Source organism: Crocuta crocuta, unplaced genomic scaffold (genome assembly GCF_008692635.1).
Source record: "Crocuta crocuta isolate KB4526 unplaced genomic scaffold, BGI_CrCroc_1.0 scaffold388, whole genome shotgun sequence".
NCBI classification, from domain to species: domain Eukaryota; kingdom Metazoa; phylum Chordata; class Mammalia; order Carnivora; family Hyaenidae; genus Crocuta; species Crocuta crocuta.
Window position 1 is genome coordinate 10,551 of NW_027528867.1, and position 14,794 is coordinate 25,344.

Genomic DNA, 14,794 nt, shown 5'->3' on the forward strand with positions numbered 1-14,794 from the left:
ATCCACAGCCCTGGAATGTCTGTGGGCCAATCAGCGGGGTCTCCCAGGGCTCCCCGAGGGCTCCAATAATCCTGCAATGATTAGCAGGGGCCACAGGGTCAGTGCACACTGCTTGGTTGGTTGGTGTGGGCAGGGCTGCTGGCCAGGCCAGTGGCTGGAGGAGGAGGGGGCAGCCCCGGGATTGGAGCTGGCTCTCTCTCATGCCAGTGCCGACGGGAGGCTTTTTGGATACATCGATTGCTCACCAGCCTCCCTCTTTTGTCTGCCAGTACAGCCTGACTCCTTGAGATTGTGGGTAGCTCTGTCTAGCCTGGGAAGCAGGCTGGACGGCTGAGCCAGCTCACATCCGGAGCGCCCGACAGGTCCATGCTGTGGCCAGAGCCCTCCGCCAGGCTGAGGGGCCACCGGCCTGGCCTCCTGCCCTTACTCCTGGCTTTCCTTGGCATGGCCGGAGCAGAGGTGCAGCCGCTCCTGCCGCAGGAGGAACAGGCTCCAGCGCCTGGAGGTAAGGGGCCCCTGGGTGAGGAGAGAGGTGGAGTGGCTGTGAGCCCTGCAGAGGGGTGCTACGGGGCTTCCCGAAGCCGGTTTCCAGGCCTGAACCCCAGCAGGCTAGCTGTGGTTGAAAGAGTCCCCTTGGGCAGTCCAGGGGCCCAAGATGGAGGGGGGAGGCTGGGGCTGGGGAGAGGAATGAAGGGGAGTGAGCCCAGGCTCAGGGGTCAGGGAGGAATACCAGCCCGGAGCCTGCAGCTGGGGCCCCCAGGGCTGACCCGTCCACACACCCAGCCTCACACCTGCCTCTCCCCCACCCCCACGACTGTCTCCCATCCCTCCGTGCGAGCCCTCCGTAAGCCCACCATCCTCCCATGCCACTCCTGCTCGTTTCCTAAGGGCAGGGCTGCACACTATCTTGCCACGGTGACCCTCCACCCCATCACCCAGGGGGCCTGACCTTGTCTCCCCCAGCTCTGAGCAGTAGGGAGACGTTCCTGCTCCTGTCCCTGCACAACCGCCTGCGAAGCCGGGTGCACCCCCCCGCCGCCAACATGCAGAGAATGGTGAGCACCCCCAAGGGGGAGGCTGGAGGGGCAAACCCGAAGAGGGCTCAGGCCAGGCTGGTGCCAGGCGCCCTTCCACCGGGGCAGGGCAGGGGGGCAGCCAGTCACCTGGCCCACTGGGGGGACCATGTCTGGTCGCTGGGGCTCCGCAGCTGCCTGCTTCCCAGAAGGGCACTTCTCTGGCCTTTCCTCACATCCCATCCCGTTGCCCGGGAGACCAGAAGACATGGAAGGAGCCGGCAGGAAAGAAGAGCTGCACAAAGGAGTCCCAGCAGGATCAGAGGGGCAGAGGACTGGGAGGGAGAAACACCCCGCTCGAGGGAGGGGGCTTGAATGTGACCAGGGCCCAGTGCTTCTTCATGGTTTGTCTGGGTGACTAAGTGGGGCCCCTCCAAGCCCCCTGCTCATTCACTGGGGGCTGGGGTAGGATGCATAGGGTTTCCCACCACCCCAACTGGGACGGCTGGGTGGGTGGTGTCATCTGGGCCCAGGAATGCTGCCCCAGCACATGTTAACAGGCCCAGGAGTAAGGGCAAGATTGTGTGGGGGTGGGCAGAGTTCTCCATGGCTGCCTCCCATAAACTCCTCCAGGCTGGCTCAGTGGTGGTGACCTTGAGAGCTCCCGGGTCAGTTTCCCAGGAGGTGGGGGTGGGGCGGGCAGGGAGGAAGGGGTCGCTTCTCTCCTCTCCCTGCTCTGCAGCAGCTCTGCCCCTCCTCAGGCCCAGCTCCTGGCCCCCACTGCTCACTCTCCTTGCTCCCAGCTCAAGCACCTGGCGTGGGGGCGTCCCGATCCCCTGGTCAGCAGTTTCTATAGTTTTTGTGCCCCTTTGGCCAAAGTCTTAGAAAAAGAGCATTTCATGAAAGATGAGAATGGAGCCCCACCACTTGGCCTCCCTCACCTCTGCAGCCGTCTCGGGCTTTTCCCCAGTGGAGGCTGATACAATCCCCATGACACTCTTACCCAAAAGTACCTTCCTGTCCTCATTTTACAGATGAGGGTCTTGAGTCTCATGGAGATTAGGGGACTGCTAATGGGGTGGCTGGATTGGGGCAGGGCATGGTGATGGGGTGACCCATGTCTTCTTCGCTACTGAACCCCTCATTTAAGTTTTTTTAAATTTATTTTATTCTGAGAGTCAGAGAGACAGAATGTGAGCAGGGCAGGGGCAGAGAGAGAAGGAAAGAGAATCCCAGGCAGGTTCTGCACTGTCAGTACAGAGTGATGCAGGGCTCGAACTCACAAACCATGAGCTCATGACCTGAGCGAAAATCAAGAGCCGGATCCTTACCTGACTGAGCCACCCAGGCACCCCCCTGAGCCCCTTGTTTAAGAGAAGGGAGGACTATTAGGTGGCAGTGGGGGTGTGAGGGGCAGTCTATTGGTTTCTGGGTGGGGAGAGAAGATTGGAGCCACTCCAGAGTGGCCACTCTGGCTAGGGCCAGACCCTGAGGCCAGGAGCCTCTCTGGTCCTGCTTCCCCGTTGGCACCCCCACGCACTCCAAGGCCGGGGTTGGAGAACGAGACACAGGAGCATGGCTGCTGAGGCCTTTTGCATCAAAGAAAAGCCAAGTGGGAGCAACCGAGCCTTTCTGCCAATGGCCAAGGCCAGTTGTACCTAATGACAGACATAAAACTAGTTTGCAAGGCTTGGGCACTGCCCAGGGCTCATATTCCCAGACAGGAAAAACTACCAGAGAAGCCCATCCCATCACCCTGGCTTAGCACTACTCCCTCAGGATCAGCCATTCTCCCCCTTCCCCCCCCCCGCCCCCCTGCCCTGGGATGGTGCCTAAGCAGGGCCTAAGCTCTCAGTCCTGCATAGAGCCGGGCTCTGAGTTAGGCGTCCAGACATCACTGGTACTTTACAAACATATCTGGAGAGCTCCTTGCAGGTCCAGTCTGACCTCCACTGGCTCCGGAAGAAGTGGGTGAAAGAAGCTTGGAGGGGTCAGATGGCCAAGCAGGAATCCTGGTCCAGTGCTCTCTGCATGACCTATACCCTGCGGGGAGGTTAAGGCCTGACCAAAGGTCCCTGCTGATGTCTCTGTTTGTGCCGCCCCCAGGACTGGAGCGAGAGCCTGGCCCGCTGGGCTCAGGCCAGGGCGGCCCTCTGTGGTGCTCCAGCCCCGAAGCCTGCGTCGGCACCCCGAGCCACCCAGCAAGTGGGCTGGAACGTGCAGCTGCTGCCCGTGGGTTCAGCGTCTTTTGTCCACGTGGTGGGCCTGTGGTTCGCAGAGGGGCAGCAGTACAACCACGCAGCGGCCGAGTGTGCCCGCAATGCCACGTGCACCCACTATACTCAGGTGAGGCCGTGCCACTGGCTCCAAGGCCCCTGCGCCACTGGGGGCAGCTCAGAAGCGCTACTGTTCGTCCTGAAATTGGGGGTCGCTTTGCCCCTGATTTATAAAGTTTTACTTTTTTCAGCTTTAAATGCGAAATATTTGAAGCATAAATCAAATAATGGCCTCCCTTTTACCCACTGCCGAGATTTAGAAAATGTTTAACTATAGTTGTTTTTCATCTCTGAAGAAAAAACAAACAACAACACTGAAGCCCTATTTCCTGCTCTTTCCTCTGTCCTTCCCTAGAGGTGACCTTCCTGCAATCCAGGTGGGTCAGTCTGAAGCACGTTTCCTTTGTTTTATTCTATATACCTGACATTGTTTAGGTGCTAGGGTGCAGCACTGAAAAACACAGGCAAACCAAAGCATGTGTTAATACCTTTACTACACGTCTAAGTGTTTTCATACCTTTACTGTTTTTGCAAGTTGGTTGTATGTTATTAAGTCCTCTATGAGGGCTCTGTGTGTCCCCTTTACTACGCCAGACCACATTTCTAAGATTTACTTCCATTGATCCAGATACACATGGGTGGGTCACTATGAATAAACTGCAATTTACAGGCATCTAGGTTATTTCTACTTTTTTACTATTAAAAGTCATTCCAGGGGCACCTGGGTGGTTCAGTTGGTTGAGCGGCCAACTCTTGGTTTTGGCTCAGGTCATGACCTCACATTTTGTGAGTTCAAGCCCCATGTCAAGCCCCATGTCAAGCACACTGTCTGCACAGAGCCTGCTTCGGATTCTCTCTCTCTCTCTCTCTCTGTCTCCCCAGCCACCCGCCCATCCTCTGTTTATGTTCTCTCTCTCTCAAAATAAATAAATAAAAACTTTAAAATTTTTTAAAAATAAAAGTCGTTCCACAAAGCAAAAATCCTAGAGGGGGTCTTTGGGGGTCGCTTGGGCATGTGTGTCTAGAGTTTCTCTAGGATGCACTTAGAAGGCGAATGGCCAGGACATGGCATATATGCAACTATACCTTATGGGTTATTGCCCAAATGGCCCATGCCAATCATATTCCCATCCACAAGTCAGTTCTCACTTCCCCAGTATTGCCAGGCTCCTTGATTTTGACCAACTCAAGGCTATGAAGTGCTTCCTCACTTGGTTTTTAATTTTCATTTCATTTGAAATTGAGCATACGACCTACTTTGTTAATTACCTGTTCATATCTCTTGTCCATTTTTATAACACAGAGCATCTTTTTCTTACTAATTTTTAAGCACCCTTTCTACATTCTTTATACTTTCTGTTGGCCATATTGATATACATTTTTTCCTAGCAGAGGGCTTGTATTTTTTCTTTGTGTATATTATATTTTATATGATAGATCTTTTAGAAGATTCTAGTATTAATCCATTTTCTCAGTTTAATGTATACTTCATCTGTTTGTAGTATCATGTTTAAAAAATGCTTTTCTACTCTGACATCAGAAATATATTTTCTTCCAGGGGCGCCTGGGTGGCTCAGTCGGTTAAGCATCCGACTTCGGCTCAGGTCATGATCTCACGGTTCGTGGGTTCAAGCCCCGCATCAGTCTCTGTGCTGACTGCCAGCTCAGAGCCTGGAGACTATTTCAGACCTGTATCTCCCTCTCTCTGATCCTCCTCTGCTAATGCTCTCTCTCTCCGTCTCTCTCTCAGAAATAAATGGAACATTAAAAAAAAAAGAAATATATTTTCTTCTAAAGCTTTCCTTTTTCATATGGATGTCATTATGCCACCTGGAATTTTTCATGGTGTGATATAGGATCTCATTTTATGTCTTTCCAAATAAGCATCTTCTACTGAGGATTGTATCCTTCCCCACTGATTCATAATGCCGTCTCAGTCATATACCAAGCTCACATCTGCCCATAGGCCTTTTGCTGAATTCTTAGTCCTGTTTTGTTGGCTTTTTGTTGTTGTTTATTTGTTGTTGCACAAATCATATTTTAATTATTATGGCTTTATAGAAAAGTCTGGAAAGGAAAATTTCCCATATTATCATTATTGTTGAAAACTTTGCTGCCTATGCTTGGCTCCTGATTCTCTCATATGAACTTTTTAATAAATAGCCTTTATCAGATTACAGACATTTCTTTCTAATATAAGTTTATTAAGAATTTTTTAGGAGCACCTGGGTGGCTCAATTGGTTAAACGTCCAACTTTGGCTCAGGTCATGATCCCACAGTCTGTGGGTTCGAGCCCCGTGTCAGGATCTGTGCTGAGAGCCTGGACCCTGCTTTGGATTCTGTGTCTCCCCCTTTCTCTGCCCCTCCCCCACTTGCACTGTTTCACTCTTTCTCAAAAATAAATAAACATTAACAAAAATTGTTTTAAAGAAATTTTTATGTTTTGGGGCGCCTAGGTGGCTCACTTGGTTGAGCGTCAGACTTCAGCTCAGGTCAAGATCTCAGGGTCTGAGTTCGAGCCCCAGGACGGCTTTGGGCTGACAGCTAAGAATTTTTCATGTTTTATCCATTTTGAAAGATTTTGTCTTTAAGTAATCTCTACACCCAGTGGAGGGCTCAAACTCAAAACCCCAAGATCAAGAGTTGCAGGCTCTACCAACTGAGCCTGCCAGGCACCCCTGTTCAGGATTTTTTAAACCATGAACAGGCCTTACAGTTTATCAAATGGTTTTTCAAATCTACTGAAACAATCGTATGGTTTTTCCTTGACGATTAAAGTGATGCAATACATGAATAATTTTTGGATGTACATACCAAGATGCTACATGGACACTAGGTCTTTCTGGTCATATATTTTAAGCATTTTATTATAGAAAATTTAAAACATATAAAGCGGTCAGAATGATACCACCCATGACCCAGCTCCAACAATTATCAATTCAGGGTTTCAGGGCTCATCTTGTTTCATCTATATCCGTATCTATTTCCCTCTCCTATTAAGCAAATTTTAGGCAACATGTAATTTTACCCGTAAATAAGTGTATATCTCTAAAAGATGGCTCTTTTATAATCACAATATCATAATTAATATATACTTTTAAAATTTAACTCTTCCTTGCCTTCCTACTTGCAGGAATGTGATTCATCTATACACCATATGCTATAATAGTTATTCAAATGCTAAAATACTGATGTATTAGTAACAGTAGCTGCCCCAAGCTCCCAGAATGCACCTGGCCTGGCCTCTTTCCTGGGACACTCAGGATCTGTCTCATGACCTAGAACCAAAGAATGAATGCCTGGCACAGAAGTGGGTTCCTAGGATCCTGCTTTAGCCTGTATCTGTTCTGATTGGCAATTATCCATACCTACTAGTTGTTAAATATTTTGAATACCTGTCAACTTGGCATGTCATGTAATGTGAAATAATATGATTCAGTGTGTGTCTGTGCATGTGTGCGTGAATGTGTTGTTGTTTTAATGTTTATTTCTTTATTTTTGAGAGAGTAAGGGTGAGCGAGGGAATGGCAGAGAGAGAGGGAGGCAGAGAATCTCAAGGAGCCTGCTGTGAGCACAGAGCCTGATGCGGGGCTCAAAGTCAAAAACCATGAGATAATGATCTGAGCCGAAGTCAAGAGTCAGATGCTTAACCAAGTGAGCCACTCAGGCGCCCCTGTTACTGTTGTTAATTCTGGTTTGCTAATTATTATTTGCTATTGAAATTGACCTCTGATTTCCTTTACTCATACTGCCGTTACTTGGGTTAGAGCAATGCTACACTGACCTCATAAAATAAGTTTCAAATTTTGCCTTATTTTCTCTTTCCTGGAATAGTTTCTATATTTGCACTAACTTTCCTGTAATACTATTTGGACCTTGTTCTATTTTGGGGCTGTTTTTGTGTATATGTGTTATATGTGTGGATTTTTAACTGCTGAATCAACTTTTAGAAATGGCCAGAAACCATTTTAGATTTTCTACTTCTTGAGATAGTTTTGCCAAGTTCTATTTTCTAGAAAATTGTCCATTTTATGTTTTCCAATTTATTGGTCGGAATTGTTCAGTATTTAACAGAGATTTAAAAGTAGAATTATGGGGCGCCTGGGTGGCTTAGTTGGTTAAGCGTCGGACTTTCGCTTAGGTCATGATCTCACGGTTCGTGGGTTCGAGCCCTGCGTCGGGCTCTGTGCTGACTGCCAGCTCAGAGCCTGGAGCCTATTTCGGAGTCTGTGACTCCCTCTCTGTCTAACCCTCCCCTGCTCACGCTGTCTCTCTCTCTCTCTCCTAGAAATAAATAAAAATATTAAAAAAAAAATAAAACTAGAATTAAACAGGGATTTTAAAAAGATTTGCTGTGTCTATAGCTAGGCCCTTTTTAACTTTTCAGCTTTGTTTATTTGTGCCTTCTCTCTTCCATTCTTTACCAGTCTTCCCAGAACTGTGTCTATTTTAACAAATCAGCTTTTTGTTCTGTTTTGTTTTTTATCCTGTTTTTTTTTTTTTTTTTCTGAGAGAAAGAATGAGCAAGAAGGGGGGGGGGAGAGAGAGGGAGAGGGGGAGAGAGAGGGAGAGGGGGAGANAGAGCCCAACACCGGGGTCAAATTCACAAACCATGAGATCATGACCTGAGCCAAAGTTGGACGCTTGACCAACTGAGCCACCCAGCTGACCCTATTTTTTTTATATTCTTGATATGGATTATTAGCTGATTAATTTTTAAGTATCTTTCCATTTCTGCTAAATTCACTTAAAGCTATAAATTTCCCTCTAAACTTCATTAGCTGTATCCCGTGGGTTTTCCTGTTCAGTGATTTCACTGCCATCCATTTCTACGTGTTTCCTATTCTGCATCATGATGTCTTTGATTTTGAAGGGTATACTTAAATTTCCTATGGTTTCTCCTTTCCCTTACTTCTAAGTTATTTACTTGATATTTTATTGCATTGTATTTATAGAATGCAGCCCATAGTATATTGTTCCTTTGGTCTTTGTTGAATGTTGCTTTGTGGTTTACTGAGGGGTCAATGTTTGCAAAAAGTTCCGGGCATCCCTGAAGAGAGTGTATGTTCTCTAATTATTGGGTACATATATATGACTACATGTCTGTGTCTGCCTTTTTCATAGCTGTCATTTTGAGGGCTGCAGGAGTTTGTATAACTATTCCTGTGTATTGACTATTTGTGCTGTCTCCAAGTTGTCACTGATTTTTAAATTTTAAATCGAAGTTTGGGGTACTATCAGAGACCTACCCCTGTTAGCTTCTGCTGCATGACACACTACCCCACAGTTTAGCATCCTATGATTCTGCGGGTCGGCAATTTGGGCTGGGCCCAGCAGGAAGGTTCTTCTGGCCTTGGTGGGGCCCACGTGCAAGTGCAATCAGTTGCTGTGTTGGCTGGGAGCTGGCTGTCTAGAGTGGCCTCAGCTGGCTCACCTCTGCCTGTGGGGTCTCCTGAGGCTGAGGGTCAAAACCAGCTCAATATCACTTCTGCATTCTGTTGGCCAACGCAAGCCACAAGGCCAGCCAGATTCAAGGACAGAAAAGAGGCCTCCTCTTGATCCAAATAACTGCAAAGGCACATTTAAGGGTGGGGTGTAGGGAGGAATGAAGGGTTGTAGCCATAAGTGCAATCTGTCCCAAGGCCTTTGATGACCAAGACTTTTTTTTTCTTGAGAGAGAGAGAGAGCAAGTGGAGGAGGGGCAGAGAGAGAGGGAGAGGGAGAATCCCAAGCAGGCTTTGTGCTGCTGTCAGCCCATATCCCAGGTGGGACTCGATCTCACATACCTGAGCCAAGATCAACCGACTGGCCCACCCAAAAGACCTGTCCAAGACTTTCTTTTGCCACTTTCTACCCACCCACGATTCTCTCCTTTCTTCAGGTATCTGCCGATTGACACCCCTCCACTCTCCCACCTAGACAGCCTTCCCAGGCTGTTCCCACCTGTCCTCATAGCCCTGCCCAGCCCAGCTGCCACTGCTGAGGCCCCAGGAGGTGAGGGAGCTGCCTTGCTGCCTGGTTTGGGGCAGAGGCTGTGTCTCCCCTCTCCAAGCAAGTATCATCAGTGCCTGTTGGCCCCCAGACTGGGAGTGGCCCGTGATGGGGTTTCTGAGCCACTGTATCTCCTGCAGCTTGTGTGGGCCACCTCCAGCCAGCTGGGCTGTGGGCGGCAGCCCTGCTCTGGGGCCCGAGCAGAGATGGAAGCCTTCGTCTGTGCCTATTCTCCCGGGTAAGTCCCCCACTGCTGGGTTGTGGGGTGGAGGATACTTTCACCCGGGGTAATCACCCACCCACTCACAAGGTCTTTGCCCTCTGGTCTGCACCCTTGTGGAAACAAAGAAAGGGAGAGGGTGTGGAAGTGGGTAGCACTCATGATCCTGCCCAGGCAGAATGTGGCTGCTCCTCGGACGCCCGTCCTTGGAAACACTGTTCTGCTTCGCTCAGTAGAAGTAGGGAGCATTAGCAGTAGTTTTGAGGCAGTTTTTCCTTTCTTAGGACAGCCTCCCTGTCACCTCCCTGTTCCCCAACTCCCTGGCCCGACCAAGTAGCTGAAGGGGACCCTTCCCCAAGGCCAGGCCCTTGCAGCCCTCTCTGGTGCTTGCTCTCACAGAGGCAACTGGGAGGTAAACGGGAAGACAATTGTCCCCTATAAGGCCGGCTCCTGGTGCTCGCTCTGCACGGCAAGCGTCTCGGGCTGCTTCAAAGCCTGGGACCACGCAGGGGGGCTCTGCGGTAAGTGCCCCCCTCCGCCCGCCTCCTGCTGGGACAAGAGAGCTTGATGTGATCCTCGTGGAGGGTGGCAGCATCCTGTAGGACTGTCCTCGAAGCCGTGGCCCTTAGCACCCGGGAGGCACCTGGCTGGGCTGCCTGAAGGAGGCTCCCTCTCAGAGCTCCAACCTCGCCTGACCAGAGGTCCCCAGGAACCCATGTCGCATGAGCTGCCGGAACCATGGACATCTCAACGTCAGCACCTGCCACTGCCTTTGTCCCCCTGGCTACACAGGCAGATACTGCCAAGGTGAGGGACACATGATCACCCAGGGAGCGAAGTCTGGGCCCAGGGCACATGCAGGCAGCCTTAGGGGGTGAAGAGGAGGGGGCACACTTGCTGCGTGGTGTGTCCAGGGGCCGTGTTGCACTCACTGAAAGTGTTTGGAGAGAGTCTTGAGGGAGGCGGTGGGTGCTGACCAGGTTCTTGCTGACCTGGACAGTGCATACAGTCAGTCAACAGACAGCCTGAGCTCCGACTGCCTGCCAGACCCTGAGCTGTGCAGGGCTTCAAAGTAGAATCAGATCTGGCCCTTAGGCCCTGGGATGGTAGCAGGGGGACGTTATCAGGATCTAGAAGTAGACTCTCATCCCAGTGTCCCCTTCCCAGCTCTGTGACCATAGGCAGGTCCCCCTTCCAAACCCCAGTTTGCTTCTCTCTACAAAGAAGGTCAAACCAAATGTGGCAATAGTTGAAGCCCTGATGGGTTCCGTCCCTAAGGGACGCGCTGGCTGCAGTGGGCCACCCCCCACACTCTGAGGCCTGTGAGGGCAGCGTGGGGCTCCAGGGCTTCGGGCTGAGCCATGTCCCCTCCGCCCACCTTGGCAGTGCGGTGCAGCGTGCAGTGCGTTCATGGCCGGTTCCGGGAAGAGGAGTGTTCCTGCATCTGTGACATCGGCTATGGGGGGGCCCAGTGTGCCAGTAAGTGCTGCCCCCAAAGTCCCCCGATGAGCCAGGCCACACCCCGGGGACCCTGTCAGCAGCAGGTCGCTGGATCCAGCTCAGACCGGCTCACAGGTGTCTCCTGTGCACATCTCTTCCCAACTCCCTGTTCAGTGACATTACATTGGTACCTTGGAATTGCCCCTGGTGGGGGTATTCGCACCACAGAAATTGGCAAATTCTATAAATCTTTGTTTTGTTTTGTTTTGTTTTGTGTAAGAGAGAGTCAGCTGGTTGTGCCACACTCACCAGCACGGCACTGACTGCCACCCACTCTCCAGCTTGGAGAAGGTGGTCAGGGGGAGGGGAAGGGGCCTCTTGAGCCTGGCTCCCTGGCGGGAAAGAAGGCGTAATGGGTCCAAGGTGCCCACGCACACAGTCAGGCCCTCTTGTCCTCAGCCAAGGTGCACTTTCCCTTCCACACTTGTGACCTGAGGATCGACGGAGACTGCTTCATGGTGTCTTCAGAGGCGGACACCTACTATGGGGCCAAGATGAAATGCCAGGTGACGGTTGACCCCTGCCTTTCCAGGGTCCCCAGGGTCTCAAGTGAGGGTCTCAGTGGAAGGAGCGTGGACTTAGAAATGGTTCCTTTGATTTCTTCTGACCTGACTCTGGTCATTAGTGTAAAGCAGGGCTCACAAACTCAGAGGCCCATAGGAGCCAGGAGGTCACCTAATAAGCTGAGGGACCCAGGGGTGAGCCCTTGCCCAACCCCCATCTAAGGAGCCATCCTGGTTCAGTCCTAGCTGCTGGCTGTCATGAAGGTATATGAGTTCACAGAGGCCAGAACTTTGGATTTTTCAAGAGAACCAGCAATTCAGATTTTCACTGGCACTGCTCAATTTATTAATGTCGGCAACCGATTCAAATGTATTTAAGACACTAAACAGATGAAACAAAACCCTCCCGAGGTCAGGGCCCTGCCAGCCTGGGCCCCTGTGCACAGAGAGAGGAGATGTAGGCAGGGGAGAGGCAGTAGAGAGGGACCCCTACTCTAAGAAGCAGGGGGCTGTGGGGTGGGGGAGAGGATGTCCCTGGCCCCTTCGGGGTGGCAGCATGGGTAGGAAGGGCTGGCCTGAGCTCCGAGGCCCGGCCTGACATGGAGTGGGGGTTACAGGGAAAGGGCGGGGTGCTAGCCCAGATTGAGAGCCAGAAAGTTCAGGACATCCTCGCCTTCTACCTGGGGCGCCTGGAGACCACCAATGAGGTGACCGACAGCGACTTTGAGACAAGAAACTTCTGGATCGGTGAGTGCCTGGCTGGTTGGGGGTGCAGGAATCTGGGCTGCAAAAACCCCTCAGCAGACAGAAAGGGTTTGATGAGGGCTGGGAGCCCGGAAAGGGGCTGGCAACCTCCTTCCCTGAGCAGGGGTTGGAGGGGGCGGGGGGGGGAAGCACTGAAGAGAGGGCAAGGGAATGTCCCTGAGGGCTGAAGGAGCTGGGAAGGTGGTTAAGGGCTGGAACGGGTGGGCATTAGGCAGCAGGCTCCAAGCTCAGGGTGCCCCTCTCATGGAGCCTGGGTTCTGAGTGGGGCCCAGGATTGGTGGGCCAACCTCAGCTGCTGGGGCCCAGGGCTCACCTACAAGACCACCAAGGACTCCTTCCGCTGGACCACCGGGGAGCAACAGTCTTTCACCAGTTTCGCCTTTGGGCAGCCTGACAACCAGGGGTGAGTCTGGGATGCCTCCCTCCTCCGGGCTCACTCTCTCACGGGGTCCCGCTGGCTGAGCCCTCTGAGGGCCTGGGCCTCACCCATGCCCAGAAATTCCGGGTACAGCAGATGTGAGGCCCATCCCCACCTCGTGGGCCTTACATAAAGGAGAGGGAGCTCCAGAAAGCTTCGTCCATCCGTCCATCCGCATCATTCCCTCTATTACCCATCCACCTCTCCCCACCACCACATTCCTTGGCCTACATCAACAGCCTGATTCTGGGGTCTTTAGCAATACACCCACCTGCCTCCAGGCCTGCACACACCCACCCTCCAGACAGCCAGTACCAAGGGCCTTCTGGTTATGCGGCCCTGCCCCAGGCATCAGAGCCCAGGAATGCCCAGGGCAAGGGGGGACAGGGTAGAGGAAGTCAGGCTGTGTGGACTAAGGGCTTCAAACATCTCACCCACATCCTTCAGCCTCATTGATGGCAGCCAGGGCCACACCCTTGCTCTGTCATCTAGAGGACACTGGTCTGGTTGGGCTCCCAGGCACACCCTCTCCCTGCTGGGAGGAAGGACATGGGCCTGCCTATTCCAGGTCCCACTGGCTGGTGCAGCTGAGTGCTGGCACTGGGTGGGGGGAGTTGCGGCCCAGATCGGGGGTCTGCTGAGACCTCCCAGCTTCCCCGAGAGGAGCTGCAGAGGCCTGGTGGCAGGCATGGGAGCCCGGGGGTGGGTCTAGCTCCCGGAAGCCCTATGTAGGCTAGAGGCACCTAGGCTTCTTAGACGCAGGTGGCCTGCTGGAGTGGAATATTTTTAATGTTTATTTATTTATTTTGAGAGAGAGAGAGCGAGAGCACGTGCATGAGCAGGGCAGGGAAAGGGCAGAGAGAAAGGGAGGGAGAGAAAGAGTGGGAGGGAGAGAGAGAGAGAGAGAGAGAGAGAATCCCAAGCAGGCTCCGCACTGTCAGTGAGGAGCACCGACACGGGGCTCGATCCCACAAACCGTGAGATCATGACCTGAGCTGAAACCAAGAATCGGACACTTAACTGATGGAGCCACCCAGGAGCCCCTGGAGTGGAAGACTTAAGCTTCTCCCGGACTCCTAATTTCGGTCGTCCACCTTGAGCGCCCAACACCTTGGCCTGGTAGGTTTGGCAACTGCGTGGAGCTGCAGGCATCAGCCGCCTTCAACTGGAATGACCAGCGCTGTAAAACCCGAAACCGTTACATCTGCCAGTTTGGTGAGGGCCCGCTCACACCTCCCCTTCCCTGGTCCCTGGCCCCTGAGGTCCCTGCTGGCCCTCTCCATGCACTAGGCTATCCAGGTCACAGGCCCAGACAGGGTGTGAGCATGCAGGGCCACCAGGGACGTTCTGCTTGGGAGCTCCGGTACCTGCGGGCCCCTGAGGCCCAGAGAGGAAAGGCCTCAGCTTAGCAGGTCCGCGCCACGGCAGGACTGGAATGCAGCCTGGCCAGGGAGGTCTCCAAGGTCCCTTTCCTCCTGTCACTGAAGCTGCTGCCTGGGGACCTGTTGGCTTTGCTGGTGTTCCCTGACTCCCCAGAGCCCAGTGAACAATGGTGGGGAACAGAGGTGACCTGGCCCAGAACCGGCCCCCAGCAGCACCTGCTGGAAAGGTCTGGGGCTCCATCTGGGACCATAGCCCTTTAGGACCAGCTGCAGGAAGGTCCCCACCCAAGGACCGCCAGGGCTGCTACTGACCCTCGCTCGGTTTGGCTTCCTTTCCAGCTGAGGAGCACATTTCCCGGTGGGCCGTGGGGCCCTGAGACTCAGCCAGGCCTCTCCCTTGCCACCGCCACCCCCACCCCCAGATGTGTGCCCATCTGCCCACCTGTCTGGAGCAAGGGCCAGGCCAGAGCTGCAAGCCCATCATCCACAGAGGTCTCAGACGCTGCAGGAAGTGAGGCAGGGGGCTCGAGTCAGGCCCACAGGGGCCTGGGGCCCCTCATCCTGCTTTCATCGGGAAGATGGGTGTCAGGCGCCCAAACAGGAGCCAGGGTCAGCGTCAGAAGAGACCTCTCTCTTCCGTGTGTGCCAGACCCAGTGGGGCGGATGGGGGTTCCTCGCTGCCCAGGGCACACCCCACAAAGGATTAAACTAAGTTATGAATCAGA

At 52.8% G+C, this 14,794-nt stretch overlaps 1 protein-coding gene across 2 annotated transcripts; it reads left to right on the top strand.

The window, feature by feature from the left end:
- Positions 1-263: 263 nt before the first annotated feature.
- On the top strand, positions 264-14,794 carry LOC144225139 (C-type lectin domain family 18 member A-like). Of its 2 annotated transcripts, XM_077756305.1 has the most exons (12): positions 264-505; positions 964-1,055; positions 3,120-3,359; positions 9,422-9,519; positions 9,901-10,022; positions 10,201-10,308; positions 10,888-10,980; positions 11,401-11,507; positions 12,122-12,251; positions 12,576-12,672; positions 13,811-13,902; positions 14,409-14,794. In XM_077756305.1, the coding sequence occupies exons 1-12, from the start codon at positions 367-369 to the stop codon at positions 14,444-14,446; spliced, it is 1,356 nt and encodes a 451-aa protein (XP_077612431.1). In that variant the 5' UTR covers positions 264-366; the 3' UTR covers positions 14,447-14,794. The 2 variants fall into 2 exon arrangements, with proteins under 2 accessions (XP_077612431.1, XP_077612432.1); XM_077756306.1 differs by lacking the exon at positions 13,811-13,902 and having other exon boundaries at positions 14,409-14,469.

Coding starts and splice junctions, on each gene's coding strand:
- LOC144225139 (XM_077756305.1), top strand. CDS start 367: ATGCTGTGGCCAGAGCCCTCCGCCAGGCTGAGGGGCCACCGGCCTGGC. Junction 506..963: donor ACAGGCTCCAGCGCCTGGAG/GTAAGGGGCCCC, acceptor TGTCTCCCCCAG/CTCTGAGCAGTAGGGAGACG. Junction 10,023..10,200: donor CCACGCAGGGGGGCTCTGCG/GTAAGTGCCCCC, acceptor TCGCCTGACCAG/AGGTCCCCAGGAACCCATGT.